This window comes from Myotis lucifugus, unplaced genomic scaffold (assembly GCF_000147115.1).
Source record: "Myotis lucifugus unplaced genomic scaffold, Myoluc2.0 scaffold_63, whole genome shotgun sequence".
NCBI classification, from domain to species: Eukaryota; Metazoa; Chordata; class Mammalia; order Chiroptera; family Vespertilionidae; genus Myotis; species Myotis lucifugus.
Genome location: NW_005871111.1, coordinates 1,263,303 through 1,279,652, shown reverse-complemented (window position 1 = coordinate 1,279,652; position 16,350 = coordinate 1,263,303). Strand labels below are relative to the sequence as shown.

The 16,350-nt window shown below is 37.3% G+C and overlaps 1 protein-coding gene across 1 annotated transcript in view; it reads right to left on the bottom strand.

Annotated features, from left to right (window-relative positions):
- PATJ (PATJ, crumbs cell polarity complex component) overlaps window positions 1-16,350 on the bottom strand; it is a 292,560-nt gene that overhangs the window by 105,036 nt on the left and 171,174 nt on the right. Inside the window, 1 exon segment of the mRNA XM_023754657.1 lies at window positions 10,316-10,512. Coding sequence (XP_023610425.1) covers window positions 10,316-10,512 — 197 coding nt within the window.

Genomic DNA, 16,350 nt, shown 5'->3' with positions numbered 1-16,350 from the left:
AGCACACGATCACTTCTCTTTACAAGGGATGGTCCTTCAAACCTTCCGATCACAAATACCACCCATAACGGTGGGCCACACAAGTTTGCATTGTCAGGACCCTCCAGGCTGAATATTGAGTGGGGCAATCAAGGCTCTCCCTGAAATGTCATTCAGGAGCAAATTATAGCACCTATAGATACTGAAGACAATAGCCCCACATGAGAAACACCTTATCTGTAAAACTTAGGTCATAGTCTAATGGGTGAGACATTTCCCCCTCATGGGTTGGTTTTTGTCACAGTAGTAAAACAAGACAACAAAAACAAAAACAATAACAAGGCCACACTGATTTGAGGTAAACCCTCTATATTATTTAGGTATAAGAGATGGGATACTTAATTGCTATATTTTCCAGAAGAAGTAGAATTAATCTGGTAAGGATTCAATAAAAGTAAATGGATGTAAATCCTTTTGTTATACTACATAAACTTTCACTTTAGAGGTTTTTTCATGAGATTTGTTTCAATAAAGTTAATTATTCAAAAATATGAAGAGATAGGTTTTCAACTACTCTTAGTTTTCCATAGTTCAACTGAACATGAATATAAATTTATTTTGGAGAGCAGCTCAATTAAATCTTTTAAAAAACTTACCAAATTGGATGTAAATATTAATTAAGTTAAATTCAGATTGAAAATATTAATTATACATAAATTAAAAGTTACTTCAAGCAACAGATTTGCCTGAGGTTTGGATATCATGTTATACTATATTATGTTCAACAACATCCTCTCTGCCCATGCTTTTATTAAAGTAGAGAGATTTGTTATGAATAGTGACAATTATTATTAAGAACTGAGTGGGAATTCAGTTAACTGGAATTGCTGACATTAAAATCTGAGAGTCCTTCTCCCTGGTTCACTTTCAAATATATTTTAAAATTTACATTTCAAGAAATTCTAATGTCTTTTTTTATATAATAAACTCTTTCGGTATCACACATGCAGAAAAAAAATGAACAAATAGTAATTGTTTATAACTCAATGAATGCTTCTATAGGTTCATTTTTATTTGTTTTTAAAATTAATTTCAGAGAGGAAGGGAGAGGGAGAGAAAGAATCAATGATCAGCTGCCTCCTTCCTGCCTCCTACTAGGGATAGAGCCCACAACCCAGGTGTGTGCTCTGACTGGGAATCGAACCGTGACCTCCTGATTCATAGGTCGATGCTCAACCACTGAGCCATGCTAGCCGGGTAATTTTTAATCTAGCAATTCCACTTCTAAAAATTTATACTAAATTTTTTTTTAAATCCAGGGGCAAAATGTCTATCGTGGCTATAGTACTTATAATAGATAAAAAATGGAAAACTATAGATCATAAAAAAAGATTTATTACATTCTCCATCACACTAATAAATGGAAAACTGCGCCATTAAGAGATGAAGGAGGATGATAAAGAACTAGATCCACTGTCGTAAAAAGATAACATTATTGAGTGAAAAGTGACAAATATTATGTAATCCATTCTTCACATTATTTTCATTTATATAAAAGTTTCTGTCTGAGTCTAAAGAAAGCTCTGTGAGTATCTCTACTAAATGTCAACAATAATGGTATCTCTGGTGGGATTTAAAGTGATTTCCAACTTGTTTTTCTATATTGATATTTTATAACTACTTTGTTATAATAATACCATTTAATAAATGCTTAGGGCATACAAGACACACGCACTATACACACACATATGCACATCTTAAATACATTATTTCACTTAAGTCTCACACATATCAGTAGAGGAATGCATTACTACCTCATTATACAGATAGAGAAATTGAGGCTTAGTGAGTTTAAGGAATTTGACCAATATAACATATCTAAAGCCAATATTTATAGCCAAATCTGTTAGAATCCAAAAGCCTTTCCTGTTAATAATAAGTAACATTTCTAAGGGTATTTATCTGGGGTGGGGAGAAAAGCCATAGGACAGCACATTTTAATCCTATGGAATTTTAAATCCAATTAACAAAGCTTCTCAAAATAGGATCCCCAGACCAAGAAACCTATATAAATAAAAGCCTAAGCGGCCAAATGACCGGTCGCTATGATGCGCACTGACCACCAGGGGGCAGATGCTCAACACAGGAGCTGCATCCTGGTGGTCAGTGCGCTGCCACAGCCAACCTCCCGTGGCTGGCCAACTTCCTGCTTCAGTTTTACAGATGGGAGAACTGAAGGGAAGTAATGGACACCAAAGCCAGGGATAAAACAGAGAAGATGACTAAAACTTACATGAAAACATAATTTCACTAGAACGAAGAATATCATATTAAATTTTTCTCCAAAAGACAAAATAAATAATAATAAGCTCCAATATCTTAATACTTTGGGCAAAGGAGCACGTTTTGAAGACTAAGTTTAATAGATGCAGCTTCAATTTAATCTATTTCTTGTGCAGTACAATGTTCCCAAAGGAACACATTCATTTAAAAAGCTTAAGCATGAAAGATTTATTTTCTCTCAAGCAAAACTAATTAAATTGAAATACCTTCTAAAGGCAAAGTAATAGTAATATGTAGTTCACATCATTCTAAATTTGATATATTGGGAAAATAGTAAGATATCCTTTTGACTCCTAAATGCTGACAATTTTGAAAAATATTGACTTCAAGGAAGTGAGCAGAGAAATATGTTTGTGCTGCTCTGATTTTTAGTGTTTCCATGGAAGTTGGTCCAATTGCTATAGGTTGGTTCACTGACCAAATTAAATAGGTGCCTGTAGATAATTTCCTATTACCTTCAGGGCATAGGAAGGAATAAGTAACGGAAGGCAGAAATATCTACCTCTTAACAGCTCATTAATATTGCAGGGGAATCAGGTTTTCCTAGGAGGCTGAGGCATTACAGCCCAATTCTATTAATGGTATTGTTAGTCACATAAATAAATAGAAGTCAGGTGACCTGACCTAGAATTCCTTCTTCCAAGAACATCAGCACATGCTATGAGTTAAGACATTCCTCAAACTGGTAATGCCCAGTTTAATGTTTGCTTATTTCATACTAACAATCAGATTAGAGCTCTACTCTAATTTCCTCTATTACTGGAAGTTTGGACTCTTGCTTTCAACATATTTTCCTTCTCTCTCTCTCATCAATAAAAAAATAAAAAAATAAAAATATTTTCCTTGCTGCTTCTGTAGACATAGCCACAAACCAATCCACCTGTGTGTGTGTGTGTGTTTTCTTTTTTAACATTAACTTTGTCAGTGAATCAATCCTAGAGAGGCAGGATTACATCACATATATGTGTTAACTTTTCAAAACACATCTCGTATAGAGTCTGGCAGTGCCACACTACTCTGCATGACAGCATGATAACTGCACAAAGACATATACACCAGTATGTGATAGAATTATGCCACTCAATAAAAAGGTCAGTGCAATATGATTCTGTTTTTTTATATTAACCATAAAATCTATGTTTGCACAGATGTATATGACTCGGCATGAGACAAATAGGAAAAATGTTAACAGTGGTTATATCTGGAGGAGTAGTATTACAAAGGTAAAAGAGAAAACAATAATTTTGTTATGATCACATGCTACTTTAAAAACATGTGAAAAGTATAACCTATAAATTAAAAAAGAGAAAAATAGCAGTGAGAAACAATACCTTATGACAACTCAGTATGTTAGGGAATCAATTAGAATTAAAACCTATTTGCTAACTGAATACTTCCAAATTATAGCCAGAAACATAAATAAGGATGGGCAATAAAATTCAGAGAGTCAAAACAATTTTAAATTATAATATGTAAATATTATGAAAACCCGTGACCCTTCGATCCTCCGACCGACGCTCTAACCACTGAGCAACTGTCCAGGGCCAAAATAAAACATTTTAAACATAATGTTGGGAGGGGAAAGTCCCGAGCTGTAGTTCAAGTAGAGAATCACAGAGAGACATTCTGAACCACACACTCGGGAGCAACAAGGAAGATGTGCAGCTTGGATGCTGGTAGAGCTAACAGAAACCATTGCATACAAAGCCATTGTGTCAGCAACCACGTTACTTGGTAGTTCTGAAGTGATATTTGGCATTTTACATCAGAACAGGAGTATGTGCTACCTCTATATGATTATTTTTATTGTATTTCAGTTATATTTTAGGAAATTGGGGTGGGGTTAACATGTAATGTGTAATTTTTCCTGACTTAAAATAATGAGAAATAGACTCATGGTTACTGTGTTGGGTGGAACATCTGATTTTCAGGTTGGAATGCTGATTTTACGCTTATATCTTAAAAACTATAATTAAAATACACAATCACATTTTTGATAAATTTGAGCAGTTGTTTGATATTGTTAGTAAGTCAAACTTGGAATAAGAATCTTATTAAAACTTTTACTTTAGCTGTATCCAGTTTGTTTCAGTGGATAGAGGGCTTGCGGACTGAAGGGTCCCGGGTTTGATTCTGGTCAAGGGCACATGCCCGGGTTGTGGGCTCGATCCTTAGCTGGGGGTGTGTAGGAGGCAGCCGATCAATGGTTCTTTCTCATCATTAATGTTTCTATCTCCCTCTCCTCCTCTCTGAAATCAATAAAAATATATTTTAAAAAACTTTTATTTTAAGCTTTGTGCCTTAAGACTGCATTGCGATTAGAAGTGACTCTAAATTTCTAATTCTGCAAATAAAGCAAAATACAGAAATAAATTCTATGTTGAGGCTGGCTGTTATAAGGAAACCCTTCTCAATAATCTAAGAGCATATCTTTCCAGAGTGCATTTCAGGTATGGTCACGAATAGCCACGAGCAGACCTGGGAGGAAGCAGAGGCGGGGGTGGGGGGGATGGTGTGTGTGAGGGGTCGGGGACTGGGAAAGGAGGGAGCAGAGGCCTGGAGAACTACCCCGGTGTCATGCGAAACCAGAGGAGAAACTGCAGAAAAGAGAGGGGAGCCTCCAGAGGCACCCTGAGACCCAGTTATCCCTCCCAACGGCCCGTGTCTTCCCAGCACACATTCCCAACCCCATTGCTTCTATTCTTTCCCCAGTGATCTACGTTTCCTCAGTTATCCTCACTTTTACTTTCTGCTTTCACTGCACTGTCTCTCCATGACGTTAAGATCACATGGCTCCCTGTAGAAACCTCCCGTAAAGCTCTGGTGGAGCAGTAATGAGGACTGCTATGGTGAAAATGAAATGATCGCACTCCTCCAAAAGATCAGAAGGAATACAGGTCTTTAGCCTAAATAATTCAGCAGCATAAAGACCCTGAAGTGTGACTAAATAATTCAAAACTCCTTCCCCAACGGGCCAGAGACAGAAACAAAAATGGCAGGAGTAGAAGATAAAGGCTTCATTGCAAGAAACCCGGAAAAGAACGAGGCCACTCGATATAAGCGCGAGGTTTTACATAGTATTTCCTGCAGCCTGAAGAGAAAACCTTGGCTCTGTAGTGGCCCTGAGGGGGGAGCGCTTAATGATGGAGCTCAGAGGAGCTCTCACATTGGACAAGAACAACCTCAAAAATATTATTTTCCTTTTCTGGTTCTTGGGAGACAGGTATAATTTCCCTGACTGCATTCTTCTTTTAATGGATTCAAAGTGGCATTAAATTTTTAGAAAATAAAAACAGTAACAGGGTATTGCATTGTGAGAAACTACTTCAGATATTGTAACTGCATTAATCTAGACCTACCCAAACTACAAAATGAGGAGAAATTCACTGATTACCTTCTAGAATCTCTATTAATCCAAGAACTAAATAACTTAAGAGCAAAGCCCTTAGAGTCAGAAAAGCTAGTGTTCACATGTTTATTCTGCCCTTGGGTGCCTCAGTTTCCCTTTTTGTAATACAGGGGTTAAAATAGCACCAATTTTCACTGGGCCCTTGTAAAAGTTGAGAGCGGGAATGCATGTAAAAAATTTAGCACTGCCTCATAAATAATAAGTATTCGATGTTAGCTCAGTTCCCAACACAGCTCTCCCATTTCCATATCTCCCAATCGGTCTCTTAATGAGTACATCTTTATATAACTCAAATGAGGTAGAACACAATAGATTACTGAGGGAAAATGATTTAGCAAGACACAGCTACTGACTACAGTGCCATAATGGCAGGGCTGGGGGTGGGCTGGGGAGGAGAGTGGACGATATTGCACTTTGAAGAAAGGAAAAATGCTGCACACAGGAGAGGTCCTCCACTGTTTTGTGTGTGAGGCTGACCCCATTCTTCTGCTGGCTTTCCAATTTGTTAATTAGGCTGTAGACTATTTTTAAGAGCCACACAATGGGGTGACTATAACTCTGCATGGGAAGATCATATTCAGGACTTGCTTACAGTATTTATTTTAGTCAGGTTTGATCAACTGATTTTTTTCTTCTTTTTTTCCACTTTTTAAAAAAAAATTTTTTTAAAACATATATTTCATTGAAGGGAGAGGGATAGAGAGTTAGAAACATAGATGAGAGAGAAACATTGATCAGCTGCCTCCTGCACAGCCCCCACTGGGGATGTGCCCGCAACCAAGGTACATGCCCTTGACTGGAATCGAACTTGGGACCCTTCAGTCCGTAGGCTGACGCTTTATCCACTGAGCCAAATTGGTTAGGTGATCAACTGATTTTTTAACCGTTTTACTGAGATATAATAGATAGACAATAAATCACATGCTTAAAATGTAAAATTTGATATGTCTGAACACTCATGAAACCATTGCCATAATAAAAAAAAATGGGCCAATTTCTTTTTGCATGTTTAGCTATTGTAAACCTATCTATGTTAATAAAACTGTAGGAAAAAGAAATTGTTTTGCAATTTTGAAATCCTTTACTTTCTGCTTTGTAAACTAGTTTTTCTGCAATGAGATATTTTATTACATGAAGTCTCTTAGGGCATAATTATTGCATTAAAAAGTACAATTTATAAATCCATGTATGATATTAATCTAAAAGAGCCAATCTAAGATGACAGAAGCTTTTGACTATAAATTAGAATCTTATCTATGGATGCACAAAAGCTATTAATTTATTTACTACTATACTATGCTCCTATATTGCACCCAAGTTTTCCAAAAGACTTCAAAAATAATTCAGTGTCAATGAGCAGAGAGTGAAGGATCGACTGCTGAGACTGGTGTGTGGGCAGGTACATGGGTCGGTCATTTAACCTTTATGGTTCCAGTTCTTTTCTTTTATCAAATAAATACTACTAGACAGTCATAACTGAATTTACCTGTAGTTGTATGTCTTTATCCCTGGCAAATAAGGGACATATTCACGCTTTTTATTTTTGATGGTTCTTAAATAAACATATACACATGCAAAATAACAAGATTTAGTTGTGGTGATCCTGCAGGTAAATGTTACAAAGGGAATGTACTTCCTCCATCTTGAAGGACGTGTGAGCCAGACGAGACACAGCCCTCCATGCCCCCCCAATCAATTGTGCATTTCCTGTGCCACCCACACAGGTTCCTCTGGCTGCTTCGGTGACCTGACAAATCACTCCAATTCCCGGCACAGCACTATCGGCTCTCTCTTCCCACACGGGCACTGTAGGGAAGATTATAAATAAATCCTATATTCCTGTGACAGCACCATGAGCAGGCTCGTGTATTTTCTGGGACTAATTGCTTAGGGAAAGCCAATACTCTAGAGCAAGTCTCATTCCAGTCTACATGGTAATTATATGTTAATGCATTTTGAAATTAATTCAGAGCCCCCTACCCCCACCCCGCTAGCATCGCAGTAAAGGGCAGAGAAGCTGAGACTTAATCACATTGTCTTCTGGGGGCTTCACGTAAGATTTCTTTTGTACATGAACTGGGCCATCGATCGGCAGAACTCGCTGACTGCTCTTCCACGGGAGCAAGGCAGTCGCTCAGCAACAAAACTGCCGGCGGACGTCCTGCCAAAAATCAGCCACCCACAGGCTCCGGGAGAGAAGCAGAGTCTGACTTCGAAGAAGCCACCATGTATGTCCCACCCGTCCCTTTCCTACCTCCTCTAAATTAGCCTCAGGTTAGGGCTTAAACAACTCAGACCAACTATAAATAAAAGGAGGCTGGAGTAAAGTAACAACATAACAATAACAAAAAGCAATAATGAGAAGTGATATGAGCAAATGGTGGGACTGTAAAAATAATCAAGGCAGGGATAACGTGACCTCAATTGAGGAGAGAAGCCACAAAAATAAATGGAGCGTGGGTGGATAAGCAAATACACAGATGTGCCCTAACCTGGAAATCTAGTCAGCATAATCTAAAAACCACTGTACATGCCTCTATCATAATGCACTGCGCATGCCATGATATCATAATGCCATCATTTAACACATCGCAATGGGCAAAGGACTACTGTGGTAACTCCTGGCTTCACCTTCCCTGGCACTCATCATGAAATCAATGTCTTATTCTCAGTTCGAAAGCACACCGGATTGAATATCATGCTATATACAAATTCCTCACATATCATAGGAAAATGATTGAAATTTTTTCTCAGCTATAAAAAGACACCAGGAAACTATTTTCCAAAGGAATATTTTCCCCCTGTCACCCCTGACCTAGAGCCAAAAGTCACGTGAGAAGATGGGTTATAACTGATTAAGAATCCAATATGTGCATTTTTCCATTCTCTCAGCTTCTCAAGACGCTGCATGGAGCTGGTGAGGAGTAGAAGATGGCTTCCCTCTGGGAGACCCCTTCAGAGGCAAATGCATGAATATAAACAAACCCAAAAGAACTGAAATACAAAAGTCCATGCAAAATATTATTTTACCAATAGCATCTGAAAAGTTTGAAGGTATTACTACCATGTGCCAGACATTGCAACAAAACCTGACTTTATCTTCTCGCCTTAATTCTCATTACACCTCTGAGGTTGCTGCCACACAATCGCTAGGCTGATTTGGCTCAGTGGATAGAGCGTTGGTCCCCTGCAGATTGAAGGGTCCCAGGTTCAATTCTGGTCACATGCCCAGGTTTCAGGCTCGATCCCCAGTAGGGGGTGTGCAGGAGGCAGCCAATCAATGATTCTCTCTCATCATTGATGTTTCTATCTCTCTCCTACTCCTTTCCTCTCTGAAATCAATAACAATATTTTAAAAAAAGATACTTGCTGAATAAATAAATAATTTCCATTTGATAAAGAAGGTAACCGAGGATTAGAGAAGATAAACAGCTAAAATATGTGATGCTAGAATGTGTTCCAACATATTTTAATTCTTTTTTTTTAACAAGAGTAATTGAGAGGAGTGGAGTGGGATTAAATTATTGCCATGTTTAATCTTCTTTCCCTTTTCATCTCTGAATGAACATTAAAGTTGCTAAATAGCAACAAAAGGATCAAATTCAGAAAGTCAAAGGAAGGAATAGGAGGTATCCAATATGGCAATTTGTTAATTTTTTTTTCACCCAGGAGAGCTCTTCCAGCCTCTAGTCTAGAAAACAGGTATTGAAGTTTCTGTCTGATCCAAATAACAGACAACTGTGCGCCAGGTACCCTGTTAAACTCCTTCTAAAATGCAACTAATAACTGAAAGAATTGATAGGAGTTAAAGTAGGTCTTCGAAGTCCAGTTCCCAATGCCCTGTACACAGTGTTGACTTTTGTGTATGGCCTGTAAAGCAGTCTCATTACTCTGCAGCCACACTCATTTGTTACTGGTATCTAATAAGATCCCAGACAGAGAAATAAAATACCAGTGCTCCTGTTTATTGATGAAAACATCTAGAGAGTAATTATCTTCTTTTATTTCTATCCTGTTCTTATGTGGCTTTAATCCACATCATCAGCTTCACAGATATTAACCATTCCTTGACAATCAGATCACAAGGTTTCATTGGCTCTGGCACTTTTCCAAAAAATTAAATTACAACAGCAAAAACAAATGTCAATAAAAACAAAAATAGTTACTATGTAAAATAGTAAAAACAAAAAAAACACAAAAATACATACAATTGTCATACTTATGGTTAATTCAAAACCCAGAGCATTTTGATAAATGCTAATAATATTATATTAATACATAATCAAATTAGTTTTGAACTTTTAAAAATTAATATTAAAAACAAGACTTATTCTTTTAATATGTGTCCATGAGATTTTACTTAAAGGCTTCTAAATTATTTTGAGAGATTTGTTTTTACTCAAGCAGCAAAAAACATTTGCACGTGACAATATGGTTTTTATTTTTGCTTTGAAAAATGATTTTAAATTGTTGAAGAAAATATAATTTGTCAACACTCTTCTCCTTCACCTCATTGTATTGTACACTATATCCTGTATCCCTTCACTTCACCAGAAGAGAAGTAAAAAAATATATGCCCCTTACCTCTAATAGTTCATCTCCAATACGCATCCGTCCGTCCGTGGCCGCGGGTCCTTCTGGGTTAATTCCCACCACAAAGATGCTCATGCGTGACCTGTCCTTATTGCCCGCAAGGCTGAGTCCAAGTCCATTCTTATCCTTTTCAAGTTCAATAATGTGTAATTCTCCTGGCAGATCTGCATATCTTTGCCTGATTTTTTCTATTAAAATAAAGATAAAGAGAAAATTAAAGAGAGCAGTTAAATTTATATTACAGAGATGTTTGCCCACCCCTGCACCATACTGTGATGCCTCTACAATGAATGGTCCTTTTGGAAAATGAAGTGCTTGAGGTCATTCATAGCCTTATGTATAAGTTACAGTTAAGAAATCTTTACATCTATCTAAGAAGGTAGTTCACCCATAAAACCTTTCCTGATCGTCCAGTTTCACACTGGCCTAGGCTTTCCATGGGTTATTTTCTCACATAAGATGGTCAAAACAATGTGGTGAAAATCCTGGCCTCCCTGCACCCTCTCCAAAAAAAAGGGGTGGGGCGGGGCGGAGACAAAGAATATTTACGGAGCACCAGCTATATGCCAAGCAAAGTGATTGGTCCTTGAGATATTATTTTGAACAAAGCAGACATGTTCCTGTTGTCCTGGATTTGCAGTCCAGTAGGAAAGAAAATAAACAATTATTTTTAAATAATTACATTTCTGCCCTAACCGGTTTGGCTCAGTGGATAGAGCGTCAGCCTGCGGACTCAAGGGTCCCAGGTTCGATTCCGGCCGGGGGCGTGTGCCTTGGTTGCGGGCACATCCCCAGTGGGGAGTGTGCAGGAGGCAGCTGATCGATGTTTCTCTCTCATTGATGTTTCTAACTCTCTGTCCCTCTCCCTTCCTCTCTGTAAAAAATCAATAAAATATATATTTAAAAAAAAAAAATTACATTTCTTTAAAGTATACAAAGGTTACAAAATAATAATATTGAGTGCTATGTGAGTAAAAACAAGGGGAATTAAGAACGTTGATTTAGCTATCAGCCCTGAATTCGATCTGCGAATCTATCATTTACTCAATACCCAATATTTAATATATTATTTTATCTCTATGGAATTTATCTATGAAATGGGCATTAGATTACTTACTTGCTTGGATGCTGGAAAAATGAACTAAAATACATGTTAAAAAACTCAATGGTTGCCCTAACTGGTTTGGCTCAGTAGATAGAGTGTCGGCCTGCAGACTCAAGGGTCCCAGGTTCGATTCTAGTCAAGGGCATGTACCTTGGTTGCAGGCACATACCCAGTAGGGAGTGTGCAGGAGGCAGCTGATTGATGTTTCTCTCTCATTGATGTTTCTAACTCTCTATCCCTCTCCCTTCCTCTCTGTAAACAATCAATAAAATATATTTAAAAAAACCAAACTCAATGGTTCATGGCTTACAGGTATTTTATAATTATTTTATCCGGTCTCTGTCTCACTTTGCTATCTCTACTTTACAGTTTAGATGATACAAACAAATTATAGGACAAGAAAGGGAAAATAACTACAGACAGATTTTAAAATAATATTATTATGAATAGTATATCAATGAACTAAATGTTCACACATTTTAAAATATAGATAACATAAATTGCTCAAAAATTTAAAATAACATATTTAGTACAAGACTAAATGTAAAACTACAATAGACTAGTAATTATTAAATAAACTGCAATGATCGTCAAGAATATTACCTTTCAAAAATACTTTCTAGTCCTAGATATTTTTACATTTGAATTCTATCAGATTTCAAGTTATAATAAATTTTTATCCTATGTAAGCTGTTCCAAAATATGGAAAATGTACAAAAAGTTATCCACCCCATTTTTGAGGCTGTATAATTCTAATTCTGATTCCAAAATCAAGAAAAGAAAATTTCCCTGGCTGGTGTGGCATCGAAGGGTCACAGGTTTAATTCCCAGTTTAAAGCCTGAGTTGCAGGTTTGATCTCTGGCCCTGGTCAGGGCTTATGTAGGAGGCAACCAGTTAATGTGTCTTTCTCACATCAATGTTTCTCTCCCCGCCCCCCCGCAGCCCCATTCACTCTCTCTAAAAAGCAATGGAAAAAATATCCTTGGATGAGGATTAAAAAAAAAGAATAATAAAAGAAAATTATAGTCTTATTTATAATCATGAACATAAAATTTTTTATTTAAAAACAATAATTTAATTCAAGAGTGTATTAAAATATTTAATTTGACGTCAATGATATAGCCAAATATTGACCATTTTCTGACATAAGAAAAGCATTTTCATACGATTCAATCTAACAATAAATTATGAAGAAGGGTATAGGCCAGGAATGCAAGGATAGTTAATCATCAGGAAATTTTTCAAGGAAAATCACATTCATAAATTAAACTAGAAGAACTGAAAGATAATAATAGTAGATGAAGAAAAGCATTCTGAGAAAGTACAACATCTACTTAAGATTTTTCAAAAACCCCAAACTGTCAATGAATTGGAACAGAAAGTACTTTCTGAATTTAAATATACAAATAAAAGTATAATAAAAAGGCATTTGTAAGTATTTAAAACCAACAGAGAACTTCTATAAATCAAGCAGAAAAATAACAATAGGAATCTGATCAAATGATATAAAATTCAAATGGCTTACAAACATGTGAAGAGACACTCAAATTCATTAGTGGTTATGGAAATGCTAATTAAAATGAGATATCAGTTTACACTATTAGACTGGCAAACATCCAAAAACTGGGTCATTAAGCCTTAGTGGAGATATGAGGACAGAGGAACCCTCGCACACTGTGGTTAGGAGTGTTGAGTGGTGTAGCTATTCTGGAGAGCAGTCTGGCACTACTTAATCAAATTAAGCCTATACAAATACATACTCTATAAACCAGCAATTCCACTCTTGGGTATACATATCCTAATGAATTCTTACAAGACAACTGGCTAATATTCATTACAATGTTATTTGAGATAACAGGGAGTTGGGAGTAATCTGGGTGTCTGTCACTGGGGGAGAGGATAGATGAAATGTGGCGGACACCAGCGTGTACTGTCAGCAGAGAGAAGCAATTCATTGTAAGCAGTAATATGGAGAGATTTAAAACTAGTGCTGAAATCAATTTACAGTAGCTAAGATCTGGAAACAGTCCAAGTGCCCATCAGTAGATGAGTGGATAAAAAAAGCTGTGGTACTTTTATACCATGGAATACTATGCAGCAGTAAAAAAAAGAATCTCTTACCCTTTGAGACAGCATAGAGGGACCTGGAGAGTGTCATGCTAACTGAAATAAGTCAGTCAGAGAAAGACAAGTATCACATGATCTCACTCATATGTGGAATCTAAGTAACAAAATAACCGATGAACGTGGAGTGGATCCAGAGACAAGGAAGCATGGAACAGAGTGCAGAATCTTGGAGGGAAGGTGGGGGAGTGTGGGTGGGTGGGAAGTAATCAACCAAGAACCTTGTATGCATATATGCACGGCCCATGGCCACAGACAATGGGGTGGTGAGGACCTGGGCTGGGGGGAGGGGGAGGGATAGTGGTGGCAGGGGCAGGCTGGAGGGGGTCAATGAGCAAAAAAAGGGGACACATGTAATACTTTCAACAATAAAGAATTATTTAAAAATTAAAAATAAAAACAGTGCTGAATGAAAAGGAGAAAAGACAGAATGCAAATTAAGGTCAATGCATGAAAACACACAATACATATTTTGGAAGCAAATGTACAAAGACACAAGTATTTAACACATTAGAATGATTAATTATAGTGGGTGAAAAAAGTAGAAAGAGCAAGGGCAAAAGAGTCAGAATTCAGTTCCAATACCTACCTACCTGAGGCATTTCACACCACTAGTTCCTTGGACCAGTCAGTGAACCTCCACAAACTACAGATTTTTTATTTGTAAAATGGGGTTGTTACCTTAAAAATACGTGTTATGCCCTGGCTGGTTTGGCTCATAGTTAGAGCACTGGCCCGTAGACCAAAGGTCAAGGGTTTGATTCCAGTCAGGGGCATGTATCTCGGTTACAGGTTCCCCACCCGAGTTGGGGCACATGTGGGAGGCAACCAATCGATGTGTCTCTCTCACGCTGATGTTTTTCTCTCTTTCTCCCCCTCCGCTCTTTCTTCCACTCTCTCTGGAAATCAATGGAAAAAATGTCCTAGGATAAGGATTAAAAAAACAAAAAAAGATGTTACCTAAAAATGCCTAAGACATCAGGTCTAAATAATATTAGGGGGAAAATACAACCATGGTTTTATTTCCATGGCTTAGTTGTGTTGTGGTTTTAAGTTAGTCTTAAGTTGGTGACAACTTGACTCTTTTCTTCTTTAACTGTATCTTGAGGAAAATTGACTTGTGAAGGAAGCAATGGTTTTCCCATGGAGGCACGAGGGAAGCAGGCACACAGTCCTCCAAGGGAATCATTAGAGGAAGGGTAGCACCATTCTCCCAGGCTCTCTTCTCTGAGTTTCACACATTGAGGAGTCCCTCAGACAACTTCTGTGCATGTAAAGGAATCACAGCACCCTGCAGGTGGGGGTGCGAGCTGGGGCCCTGATCTCCTCAGGCCACTCCAGGGACCCCAGCCACGCACAAATTTATGCACTGGGCCTCTAGTTGATATAATAGGGATGCAAACCCAGTTTTATCTGTCTTCACAGTATAATCTGAAAGTATTTTTTTTAAAAAAAATTTGTTACTTTATACTTCCCTACTCTAGAATATAAACTTTGTGAGGTTCCTTGTACATGCATTTCACTGCTGTCTTCTGTACCTAATATAGTGCCTGGCATATATTAGGTTGTTAAGACGGCTCCCGCGGATTTCACTGCTGTCTTCTGTACCTAATATAGTAACTCGTTTCCCGCACTCCAAGTGTTAATATGTGAAATATATGCCAGTTGAAATCATAAAAGAATGCTTTCTAAGGTTTTCTTCAATTGCTGTGCCATATTATTAAATCAATGCCCCGAACAATGTGACAAAAACATGGTGGAGTCCTAACAGCATGACACAAAAGTTTTTCAGAGATAATGCATTCTTTCAGTTAAAAGAAGTAGACTGGTTTCTTCTTTAGATTTGCATTCAAAAGTAAAAAAATCCATTAGGACTACTAGAAAAGAAATAACAAGGTATGCCTTATCTTTTAAAATAGACTATTAAACGGAAGAAACTTGAAAAGCAAAAGGATTTATACTTTATCATTTTTTCAATGCATCATAAAACAGGAAGGGTGTCAAATGCTTTGTAACACACATGCTCGTTAATCTTCAGTTAAATTTTTATTGTTAAGATTTTCAGGCCTCAGAATTTGAATTATCCTACAGTTTTTATTTAGACTCATAACTTAGAAGGGGCTTAAAAGACGAGCGGTCCAGCCCTAGCCGGTTTGGCTCCGTGGATAGAGCATCTGCCTGCGGACTGAAAGGTCTCAGGGTTGATTCCATTCAAGGGTGTGCAGGAGGTAGCCGATCAATGATTCTCTCTCAACATTGATGTTTCTATGTCTTTCCCTCCCGCTTCTTCTCTGAAATCAATAAAAATATATTTAAAAAAGAGATGAGCAGTCCAACTCCTATACAAATTAAATGCTATGTTTTCACTATATCACAGAATCAGAGACTTTTAATGCAGGCAAAATAAACCAAGAAATCATCTAGAGCTACCTTCTCTTAAAGCACCCCCTACCCTGGACTCCATTTCATAAAGAACAAAATTAGACTGTAAAAAGAAGATCCTGTATAAGGTTATGAAGCTAATTTATAGCTAGAAATGAGTCTTCTTCTAATATGTAGTTCAATTCCTTCTCTACCAAATCATGTTAAATCTCTCCAATAACATTTAAAAAAATACAAATACTTCAAATTTCTCCCTTAGTTGAAGAAGCGATATTTAGAGTCATCATATTATCATAATACCTCTGTACATAAAAGAAACTTTCCAAAGTTCATCATGTCATTGAATCCTCCCACACCTTTGCAAACATTTCTATATGCAGATGAGTAGACTGATACTTAGAGAGGTGAGGTGGT